General features: G+C 39.2%; 1 protein-coding gene across 1 annotated transcript in view; it reads left to right on the forward strand.

Annotated features, from left to right (window-relative positions):
- Positions 1-13,051, forward strand: part of LOC121874655 (aminopeptidase N-like) — a 121,925-nt gene that overhangs the window by 53,254 nt on the left and 55,620 nt on the right. Inside the window, exons 6-7 of the mRNA XM_042378885.1 lie at positions 743-926; positions 1,304-1,460. Coding sequence (XP_042234819.1) covers positions 743-926; positions 1,304-1,460 — 341 coding nt within the window. The remainder of the gene's footprint in view (positions 1-742; positions 927-1,303; positions 1,461-13,051) is intronic.

Consider the following 13,051-nt stretch of genomic DNA (forward strand, 5'->3'; position numbering starts at 1 on the left):
AGTGATTGCCCTCAGTGGACCGCTCAAAATCCCAGGTGAACCCTGTTATTCTCTGCAGCCACCACCTCTCAGGATCGCTCACTGGTCCCCAGGTAGGGTCGTCACTACACTGATGGTTCTGTTGACCCGCTACAGGTAGGGCCGGGGCACAGTGTCTGCATCTCCCGTCCTCATGCCCTGAGCCTATCAAACTGTCTCTCAGAGTTTCTGACAGGGCATCCTCCTCAAGGTTGAACTAATAGCCCTCCTTGCTGCCCTTCTCGCTGAGGAAAAGCAGATGGTTTCTGCCCCTTGCTTGTCTGCTGCGATTCCAGGTCTGCTCGACGGGATCACTTGCTTGCATTTGGATCTGGGGAAAATAAGGACCTCATCCTCCGAATACGAGGGTTAACATCCACACTTCAGGATGAAGGGGCCGTCCTCATGACATTCCTATGGATACCCTGGTCATGTCGGTATCTTGGGGAATGGGCAGCAGATGACCTTACTTAGAACTGGCTGTAACAAGGCCACACACAGCTACGTTGTTCCTCGACACTCTTACAGATTAGGACCCAAATCCTTTTTAAACGAAGAGAAGCTCAGGAAGCAGCCATCCCCTGGACTCCCCACCCTGGTACGATGTCCTCCATAAGTTTAAAAAAATTGAAGAAATTATAATTTTTCAATTAGAAATAATGCAATGTGTCATGAAGAAAATTTATGCAAGGAATAATGAAGTTATACGTCACCAACTGTGCAGGGAGACTGCCATGCTCTACGATCCAGCAGTGTCTGCTGCGTACAACAAGCAGCGTGTGGCAGTGGTGGTTGCACATGAGTTGGCGCACCAGTGGTTCGGCAACTTAGTCACCCCCGACTGGTGGACTGATCTCTGGCTGAATGAGGGATTCGCCAGTTTCATGGAATATATTGGTGTCGATCACGTAAGTTTCAACTATTAAAGGTAAAAATGCTGTAATGACATGAACTGAATATTTAAACATCAAATACTTTATGTAAACCCATGAAGAGAGGTACTGCATTGTAGAACATACAGTAAGAGTCGAACCAAGGCATAGGAAAAGAAAAAATATAATTAACGATAAATTTTATCTCTGTATTATGTTTTTTTTCATAGTATTACAGTGAGTATATTAAACGTAAAAAAGAAAACTTGATTTATAATTTGCAGCAATAAATTATGTTAAGAATGTGACGAATACAATAATAAGCTATCACAAAATTATGTTATTAATGCAATTGGAGCACTTAAAACGTTACAGTTATAGTAAGATGAAATCATATAGGCGGACATTTGCAGGCTGAGCCCAGCTGGAATATGATGGAACAATTTGTACCTGATGACCTCCAGAGTGTGTTTGCCTTGGACTGGCTTGAATCATCACACCCAGTTAGCATCCCTGTTGGACATCCTGATGAGATCAATGAAATATTTGATCGCATATCTTATTCTAAAGGTAAATCACCTCTTCATGTCAACTATAATGTGTAACTGAACAATTGTCAGGATTTATTTTCCAGCGTGATTAACAATATAGCCAGAACAACGTGTGCAACTATTAATTATTCGTTTATAACTTTAATTTGCGATCGAAAGCAAGAAATTGTCTTAATTATTTGAGTTATTTATAATATTTATTCAAAAACACTTACTAATCTAAAGGTATATTACTTTGTGAAAAGGGCTGCTGAAATGCTCTGTATGGACAGAACTGTTATATGAATCAGAATTGTAGGCACTTTCAGAGGACTCAAGAAAGAGGTTAGAGGCCGTTGAAATGTGGTGTTATTAGATAATAATAAAAAAAAGTTAAACAAAGAGAAAAGCAAATGAAGAAATACCAATATTGGCGAGAACTTCATGAAAAATATTCTAAATTGATATAAAAAAAAGAAAATAAGATATTTTAGTCATATAAACAGGGATGTAATTGGACCAAGGGAAGCCAGAGACTGGGATAAATGAATTGAAATACAAATTGGATCCTAGAGAGATGCACGTTCTCAGAGGATTGGTAATAAAACAGTCCTAAAAAACATAACTATATTTTTTTTCTGGAGGGCAGTGGTCGCCAACCCTCAGATATAAGGACGGTATTTTAATTGCTTGATCTCGTTTCCATTATATTTAAAAAATCAGAAAGGAATAAATCGTCAGTGGTGGCCTAACATTTTGTTAAGTCCACTGGAAACCCAACATACAACAGGTAACTTTGGATTCTAGTGCAAGAGAAATAGTTCAGATATATTCCTAATCTTGAACATCTTTGTAATAAGCTGAAATTTTCGGGAAAGTTAACAAATTAAAAAAACACGAAAGCGCTTGGGAACTTCGTGTTTTCTTGTGGTTTATCAGCATTTATACGGATCACGCACACCACCTACAGTGATATATATATATATATATATATATATATATATATATATATATATATATATATATATATATATATATATATATATATATATATATATATACATATATATATATAACACCTCACACAGCCAGGATTCGAACCCACAGCCAACGACTGTGACCTGGGAACGCTACCTCTAGACCACCAGGATACTAAAAGCAGTACAAGACTCTGTTATATTTCACACAAAGCCTGTTCAACGAGCTTATGGCGCCGTGAACCTCTAATGGGGACTACCCGTATCACTTAGGTGGTCAGAGTAACGTTTTACCAAATCCGGCTTCGAAACACGAGGATCCATATATATTTCATTAGCCCAATAAAGCACGCAGACTTCTACATATAATCAACACCTCACCCAGCCAGGATTCCAACCCACGGCCCACGACTGTGACCGGGGAACGCTACCAGTAGACCACCAGGATACTAAAAGCAGTCCTAGACCCTGTTATATTTCACACAAAGCCTGTTCAACGAGCTTATGGCGCCGTGAACCTTTAATGGGGACTACCCGTATCACTTAGGTGGTGAGAGTAACGTTTTACCAAATCCGGCTTCGAATCCTGGCGGGGTGAGGTGTTGATTATATGTAGATGTCTGAGTGCTTTATTGGGCTACTGAAATATATAAGGATCCTTGTGTTTCGAAGCCGGATTTGGTAAAACGTTACTCTGACCACCTAAGTGATACAAATGATAAATTCACAACCTCCTAATGGGTTCGAATCCTGGCGGGGTGAGGTGTTGATTGTATGTAGAAGTCTGCGTGCTTTATTGGGCTATATATATATATATATATATATATATATATATATATATATATATATATATATATATATATATATATATATATTGATAAAATCACACAGGGAAAATGAAAACAATGGAGCACCTTACCTTTCGTCTTTATTCAAGACATCTTCAGAGGCAACTGAATTACATGGACAGAGAGAGGCTTAAGTGCACAGGGTGACCTTTCTAAACATGAGGTCAGGTCATAAACATAACATCCACTAATCCACACACCAACACCACCACACACGCAAAGGAGCTTAAATAGAAAGGGTGACGTGACTAGTCAACTTAAGTCAGGTCAAAAATATGTGACCCACTAATCATCTATCCTACAGCTAACTCCAATGCTTTAAAAGCATTTTTAACCTTGGGCCACTGACAAATAAATTTCTGTAACATATTATCAGTTTTGTACTGACCATCACTAAGGTTTATAGAATTGAATTCCCTAATCAAACTAGCTTCAACCAGAAGTCTTTCTGTGACACATGTAGTAGAGCGGATAATGGAAAAATCGTGCAAATGTTTATACACCACATGAAATTTGGCATGATCATACCCTAGGGGCTACTTGTCAAATCTGCCTAATTGGCCATTTTGAAATCCAAGATGGCGGCCATTTTTCAAGATGGCTGCCAAATTGACCTTTGAAAGATGATTTTGTTATAGAAATTGATGTAGTTGGTCAATCTAAATGATCTTAGTGTCGATATATATATGTTTTCAAGCATGCTCAGTTGATTTTTTGTTTCTATTTCCGACACTCTCAGATATATATATTTGTCTTATTTATGACTGGTTTTATGTACTGGTTTTATGTTTTTTCCAACTAGGTGAGGGTAGCATGCAGAGGGTCGCTGCATGTGAGGGAGTGATTGTCGGGCATTACCAGGGCACACTGGTGACATCACTGCTGTGCAACCCAGCATGGGGTTCAGTGTCATCTAAGAAAAAGCATGTCATACTGCAACAGCTTAGTGTCGCAAATGCTGCTTAACCAACCCCAAATCAGTTAAGCAGCCGCACCTGAATTGACAGGACGTGCCAGCACGGGAGAGCCCAGCCAAGGATAACGGGGTTTTAGTTATCTGGATGGTGTGGCAACCATCAAGCATGTCATGGAAAAGGTTCGTGATACAGTGGCTTTTCTGAACCCAGGTCAGATCCCAGTCATAGCTGCTGACCAGCCACTGTATGCCCTGGCAAAACAAATCCAATGGCATTGGCCTAAGTTTGGAGAAGACAGGTATGTTATTATGTTCGGGGGACTTCAGATAAAGATGGCTGCACTGAGATCATTAGGAACGCTACTACAAGACAGTGGTTGGACCGGTTCCCTTGTTGAAGCAGGAGTGGCTTCATCTGGTACAGCAGAGTCCTTTCTGTCTGTATCAAGTGTAACTAAGACAAGACTAGCACATCAAGTCACAGCATGCAGCTTGTACAAACTGATGAAGGAGGCATACCAGGACTATTGCTCTGATGAGTCTGAAAGGTCATCTTTGAGCTTTGAAGACTGGTGTAAACAACGGAGGCTTGAGAGTTCACAGTTCCAATTCTGGAACCTTGTGCTCGACATGGAGCTCAACATCTTCATGTTGATCCGCTCATTCAGGGAAGGCAATTTCAAACTCTACCTTGAAGCACTATCAGAGCTGATCCCCTACTTTTTTGCGAACAACAATGTTAATTATGCCCGTTGGCTTCCAATACACCTTCGAGACATGATGTGCCTTGAGCAACAACATCCAGAGGTAGCGAGGGAGTTCTACAAGGGGAACTTTGTTGTCCACAAGTCAGGAAGAGAGTTCTCTGCCATTGCTATTGATCAAGCCCCTGAACAAAACAATGCAGTGATTAAAGGCGATGGAGGAGCAATTGGGTTGGCTGAGGACCCAGCAGCACTTCGTAGGTGGATGGTGGCTGGACCTGAAGTGAGTCGTCTTGTTGCTGGATATGAAGCTGCGTCAGGTGCAAAAGATGGAACCACCACCAGCAGCCGACATCATGAGCAGACCCTGAGTGCACAGAAATCTTTCTTTGAGAAGGTGGAAGCACATTCCAAGGTGCTGTGGGAGATGGGCAACCCTTTCCAAGAAGAGTCATCTGACCTTCTGGTGTTAGACACAAAGAACATTGTAGATCCAGATATTGCTAAAATGGTTGGTAAACACCATGACAGAGGAAAAGAGCAATTCCAGTCATTCTTAGAGGGACTAAAGAATGAAGGTAAATGTTTGTTCCACCATCCAATCAAGAAGAACAGATCCTCCTTCAAACATGACCACGTTGTTAGCAGTTCCAAAGAGAAGGTATTGAAAGATGACTGTCAGCTGTTCTCGCGATTCTTCATCTCCAGTCAGAACAGACAGTATGACTTGCAAGAATTATTCAAGCATGAGAACTAGTCAGCTTCTGCCTCCCTCAGTGACAATGGCAAGCTTCATACATGTCAGAAGTCACAGCTGGCTGAAATTCTTCAAGCACAAGTGAATGCTATAGATAGAGAACCACATGGAGATGCTATCATCATAGATGGCTCAGCACTGATCAATGCCCTGCCTCCACGCACCTCAAAGACTTTTGATGCCTATGCCAGTGAAGACATCCTGCCCAAAGTGGAATTCTATGGTGCCAAATACAATAGGGTGGATGTAGTGTTTGATGTGTACAAAAAGTCAAGTCTGAAGTCTGAAGCCAGGTCGAAACGAGGACAGGGGATCAGGAGAAGAGCTACAGGAACCAGTAAGACTTCCAAAAACTGGAGAAGCTTTCTGCGAGATGACAAAAACAAGACAGAACTATTCCATTTTCTCGCGGAGAAAATGTGTGAAGCACAGACGACAAGCATGGTGGTTGTGACAAAGGAGAAGATGCCATTAGCAACACAGAGAAGTCCCTAGAAGCTGTGGCTCCAGGCTGTCATGAGGAGGCAGACACACGAATATTTGTACATGTTAGGGATGCAGCAATGGAAGGTAGCAAGTCCCTCATCATCAAAGCCAATGGCACTGACGTGGTCGTCATAGCAGTATCTGTACTGCCATCACTACAGGAGCTTGGTCTTGATAACATGTGGATTGCCTTTGGCCAAGGAGCCAGTCATCGATGGATTCCAGTTCATGATGTAGTTTCTGCGATATGGCCTAAGAAAGCTAGTGGGATCCTATACTTCCATGCTTTCACTGACTGTGACGTTGTGTCTGGCTTCCGTGGGAAAGGAAAGAAATCTGCATGGCAGACATGGAATGTCTGTGATGAAGTTTCAGAAACATTAACCAAACTCAGCCAATGTCCAACAACAGTTGCTGATGTTGACCTGCAGAAGCTGGAAATATTTGTTGTCCTCATGTACGACAGATCTAGTGCAGCCACTGGTGTAGATGAGGCAAGACTAAATCTCTTTTCCCGCAAGCAGAGACCATATGACTCCATTCCACCAACCCAGGCAGCCCTCAAGGAACATGCAAAGCGGGCTACCTACCAGGCTGGTATCATCTGGGGCCAGGCAACAATCTCCAATCCAGAAACCAGCAGTCCTGTCAACTGGGGATGGACGTAGAAGGGAGAGGCATGGCAGATACGTTGGACGACTCTTCCCCCGATTACGACATGCTGTCAGGAGGTGACCAAATGTTCCTGTAAGAAAGACTGCAACCAGAGATGCAAATGCTTTCGCTCTGGACATTCCTGCACAGCACTTTGCAGCTGCATATGTGAACAGCAGTAAATGCACAAGGATGTACTGTCAGGAGAAGTCACAGGAACCAGTGCTAGTAGTGAGTACTTTTTTTTAGTGTGGATAAAAATGTCACAGTGGACTTAAAACTATAAAAATCATCTGAGCATGCTTGAAAACATACATATCGACACCAAGATCACGCGGATTGACCAACTACATCAATTTCTATAAGAAAAATCAACTTTTGAAGGTCAATATGGCGGCCATCTTGAAAAATGGCCGCCAACATGAATTTTTAAATGGCCAATCAGGCAGACTTGACTAGTAACCATGCCAAATTTGGTGCTTGTATCACAATTTGCATAATTCTCTTGAAAAATTGCATTTAGCTGCCCCAATAATGATGGTTTGTACACTTCTAAGCTGTTTTCCCAATCCATGGGATGATTTTTGCTCCTAACATGAACGAACAGTGCACTGATTCCAGATGCTGTTCTAATATTGTACTTGTACTGTTTAATTCTAAGTTGCAATGCTTTCCCAGTCTGTCCTACATAATTTCCATTACAGTTGCTACATGGAATGCAGTAAACACTTTCATTTACATTCAAGGTTGGGCTATTCTTGATTAATATATTGGTAATAGTAGAGTCATACTTAAAAACAACGTTCATATTTAATAATTTAAGGGACTGAACTAACGGGACAAATTCATTGCAATAAGGTAGTCAAAATTTTCATAAATGTAGGAACTTGCCTCGTTTGAGTAGAATGAAAGGACTTTTAGCCCTTTTAAAACAATGATCAACAAACAATGAATGGTACCCAAGTTTTTGTGCAATGGACTGAATGTGTTTCTGTTCTTCATAAATAAATTCAGCGTCACAAATACCCAAACATCTCAAAAACATAGCAGAAAAAACTGACATTTTGGTAGATTCCAGATGACTCGACAAACAATGTATGAAACTGTCTACCTGTGTAGGCTTTCTGTACACCTTAAATTTATAGTTATGACCATTTCTAATGATAAGCGTATCAAGAAATGGAAGGGATCCATTTATTTCTCTTTCAATTTTGAAAGTAATACTAGGGACAAGATAATTAAGCTTGTCTAAAAATTCCAGTGGGTCACTGTTTCTAGGCCAATGACAAAGAACATCATCTACATATCTATACCATGGAGGAATGAAATCCCCTATATTGGGTAGTAATCTAGCCTCAAAAAACTTTTTATAAATACAGGCTAAAGGATCAGAAAGACACTTGCCCATGCTCATGCCAAATATTTGCTTGTAAAACTTCCCATTTGCTCTTATCACATTGTCAGTAACGCATAACTCTACCAATTTGAGAAAAGTATCATGTTCAATAGTCAAATCTAACAGTTGCAATATATCTTTAAAAAAATTAAAGTAGGTCTTGCACTGGTTCCTTAGTGAAAAGTGAATTTACATCAAAACTTATTAATTCACATGGTTCATTGTGTTTCTTGAGTTTATCAATTAAATCATTGTTTTTGTAAGCTCACAATAAGTGCTTTCATCACTTGGTAATGAATTGTGAGCTTACAAAAGATCCCCTGGAAAATATTAATAAGTTATTCAATTCCAAAATGAAGGTGTTATTGAAAAAGAACCCCGATCTCATCAAACAGCTCTCTCAAATCAATCCCACTTTACCGTATACGTATGGAATGATCAAAAACACATAAGCTTAACAATCCATTACGTCCTATCGTGAGTTCTGTGGGTTCTGTTGCGTACAAATTATCCACTTGGTTGGTGAGGATGCTATCCCCTCTTACAGGCCAAATATCTATTTCACATATACACAACAGCAGTGATTTAATTGATAAACTCAAGAAACACAATGAACCATCTGAATTAATAAGTTTTGATGTAAATTCACTTTTCACTAGAGTACCAGTGAAAGACCTACTTTCATTCCTTAAAGATAAATTGCAACTGCTAGATTTGAGTATTGAACATGATACTTTTCTCAAATTGATAGAGTTATGCGTTACTGACAATGTGTTTAGAGCAAATGGGAAGTTTTACAAGCAAATATTTGGCATGAGCATGGGTAATTGTGTTTCTGCTCCTTTAGCCTGTATTTATATGGAGTTTTTTGAGGCTAGATTACTACCCAATATAGGGGACTTTATTCCTCCATGGTATAGATATGTAGATGATGTTCTTTGTCTTTGGCCTAGAAACAGTGACCCACTGGAATTTTTAGACAAGCTTAATGATCTTGTCCCTAGTATTACTTTCAAAATTGAAATAGAAATAAATGGATCCCTTCCATTTCTTGATATGGTTATCATTAGAAATGGTCATAACTATAAATTTAAGGTGTACAGAAAGCCTACACAGGTAGACCGTTTCATACATTTTTTATCGAGTCACCTGGAATCTACCAAAATGTCAGTTTTTTTCTGTTATGTTTTTGAGATGTTTGCGTATTGTGTCGCTGAATTTATTGATGAAGAACTGAAACACATTCAATCTATTGCACAAAAACTTGGGTACCCTTCATTGTTTGTTGATCATTGTTTTAAATGGCTAAAAAAATCCTTTCATTCTACTCAAACTAGGCAAATTCCTACATTTAAGAATATTTTGACTCTGCCTTATCGCAATGAATTTGTCCCGTTAGTTCAGTCCCTTAAATTATTAAACATTAACGTTGTTTTTAAGTATGACTCTACTATTACCAATATATTAATCAAGAATAGCCCAAACTTGAATGTAAATGGAAGTGTTGACTGCATTCCATGTAGCAACTGTAGTGGAAATTATGTAGGACAGACTGGGAAAGCATTGCAACTCAGAATTAAACAGTACAAGTACAATATCAGAACAGCATCTGCAAGTAGTGCACTGTTCGTTCATGTTAGGAGCAATATTCATCCCGTGGAAGGGATAACAGCTTAGAAGTGTACAAATCATCATTTGTCACAGAAAGACTTCTGGTTGAAGCTAGTTTGATTAGGGAATTGAATTCTATAAACCAGAGTGATGGTAAGTACAAAACTGATAATATGTTACACAAATTTATTTGTCAGCGGCCCAAGGTTAAAAATGCTTTTAAAGCATTGGAGTTAGATGTAGGATAGATGATTAGTGGGTCCCATATATTTTACCTGACTTGATAAGTCACGAAGCGCTTTCTCTTAAGCTCCTTTGCGTGTGTGGTGGTGTTGGTGTGCGGATTAGTGGATGTCATGATTATGACCTGACCTCATGTTTAGTAAGGTCACCCTGTGTATTTAAGCCTCTCTCTGACCATGTAATTCAGTTGCCTCTGAAGATGTCTTGAATAAAGACGAAAGCTAAGGTGCTTCATTGTATCCCTTTTCCCTGTGTGATTTTATCAAGATTTATCTTATCCACGTTTTCATTGTTGATATACATGATATATATATATATATATATATATATATATATATATATATATATATATATATATATATATATATATATATATATATATATATATATATATATATATATATATATATATATATATATGCTGACCACAAGGAAAGAAGAAAATACGACGTTCCCAAGCGGTTTCGTGTAATTCATATCTTCAGGGGTGAGTACAGACTAAAGAGAAGTACAAAACAAGGTATATATATACAGAGGAGGGTGAGATCAATCCCACAATGGTCAGGTATTAGGTAATAACCCTTCTAATCTTCAAAAAAGCACTGCAGCAGTCGGTAGTCAAATCAGAGGGTAAACTGACCCAACCTTCTCACCTGGTTACAAATCTTCTTAATTACGAAATTATCCAGTTTGTACATACCATTACTCAAATTCATGTTGACCGATTCGGTATGTTTAATGAGACTAGATTCTATAATGTTCCTACTGTCAATTGAATTACAAGGTAATATTGAGGAGGCATTATCCCAGTCAATGCAATGCTTATTATCCCTCAAATGAACAAACAGAGCATTGGATTCCTGGCCTGTCCTAACACTATATTTATGTTGTTTAAGTCTAGTTTTCAAGATCTTTACCTGTCTGGCCTAAGTAAAACATATTACATTCCTTGCAAGGAACATTATAAATGCAGCCACCTGTATTGCTGGAGGTAACGTTCCCAGGTCATAATCATAAGATCGTGGGTTCGAATCCTGGCGGGGTGAGGTAGCTTAGGTAAAAACGTTAGCTGTAAGTTCCACTCGTGAGCAAATAAGTTGTTATCTCGAGAAAATGTTAAATATATAATAAATGTAATAGTGTCAATAGGGTCACAAATCACCTATGATGGGTACTTAAACAGATATAGTAATTTACTTATAACTACGCAGTACTAAATACTAATATTAAAAAAAACACTTATAAGGAAAGTAACGCACGTGACACTAAGTTCACTGGCCAGAAAAGTGTCGTGTCCAGTAGTAAATGATCACTGGGTAAGTACACACGTATGACACACAATAGTTACACTAAATCGTATTTAAGGCTGGCACGCCCATAGACCTAAGAGAAATGGATGTTGGTGTCTTATCGGACTACTACAGGTTGAAACATTGAGGAGTGAGTTGGGAGTCTGGAGTAAAGTGAAGAAATGTAGAGGTTATCTCGAGAAGGGTGCGGCAGCTCATTAAATAATCTCGTTTATGACGTCGCGATTCTATTCCAAATTTGTTTTGGCTGCTGGAAACATTTCGAAGCAAGGTTGACAATGGGAGGAGTTGACTGTCGCACTGTAACTTTTAGATATTTCCACACTGTTAGCCAGCGAGCGAGGGATGCGTTATAATATATTCACTAGTATACTACATAAAGCACAAGAACAAAATATACCATACAGAAAAATTAGGTCAAATAAGAATGAGCCAAGGTGGATGACCAGAAAACTTAAACATGACATAGGAATAAAGAAAGGAATATATAAGAAATTAAAGGGAGGGGAGGAGCAGCTCAGAAACAGGTATAATGAACTATCTAGGAATGTTAAGAAAAATGTAAGGAAAGCAAAGAGAGACTATGAAATCAAAATAGCAAGAGAATCCAAGGCGAATCCCAAGGGATTTTTCCAGGTATATAGGACAAAGGTCAAGGACAAAGTTGGGCCTTTAAAGTCAGGGAGGGGAGAAGTGATAAATGGCAGTGAAGAAATAAGCAAAGCATTGAACAGCTACTTCTTATCAGTTTTCACAGAAGAAATTTGCCATGAAATTCCAGAGGTGGAACTGATATTTAAGGGAAAGGAAGAAGAGAAATTAAAGAATATCACTATCAGAAAAGAGGATGTTCTTAAGAAGATAAATAAACTAAAGAAAACAAAATCCCCAGGGCCGGATGAAATTTTCCCTCAAGTCTTGAAAGAGTGTAGGGAACAGATTAGCAGACCCCTCGTAAACTTATTTACAAAATCATTAGACACTGGAGTTGTGCCAGACTTGTGGAAACAGGCAAATGTAGTACCCATAATCAAAAAGGGAGAAAGAGCATCAGCGCCAAATTACCGGCCGATCAGTTTGACGTCAGTAGTGGGGAAATTTCTTGAATCAATCATAGCAGATAGCATCCGATCGCATCTAGAGAAAAGCAAATTAATCTACGACTCTCAACATGGGTTTACAAAGGGAAAATCTTGTCTAACAAATCTGCTAACGTTTTTTTAGGAAAGTCTTCGAGGTAGTAGATAATGACGAAAATTACGATGTTATTTATTTAGACTTTAGCAAAGCATTTGACAGAGTACCGCATCAGAGGCTTCTGAGAAAAATTAAGGCGCATGGTATCGAGGGGAAAGTTTTAAATTGGATAAAATCATGGCTCACCGATAGAACGCAGAGGGTCAGCGTAGATGGTGTTAAATCTGAGTGGGGCCGTGTAACCAGTGGGGTTCCCCAAGGGTCAGTACTAGGCCCACTCTTGTTCATAATCTACATAAACGATCTAGATACTGGGATCAGCAGTGACATAAGTAAGTTTGCGGATGACACCAAAATAGGGCGGCAAATTAATTCAGGGCAGGATGCAAATGCATTACAGGAGGATCTAAATAAACTGCAGGGGTGGTCTGAAAAATGGCAAATGAAATTCAACACCAGCAAGTGCAGCGTACTTAATATTGGAAGAACAAATACTTATAATGTATACAGCCTTAACAACATCAACCTAGAG

Source organism: Homarus americanus, unplaced genomic scaffold (assembly GCF_018991925.1).
Source record: "Homarus americanus isolate GMGI-L3 unplaced genomic scaffold, GMGI_Hamer_2.0 scaffold34360, whole genome shotgun sequence".
Classification (NCBI taxonomy): domain Eukaryota; kingdom Metazoa; phylum Arthropoda; class Malacostraca; order Decapoda; family Nephropidae; genus Homarus; species Homarus americanus.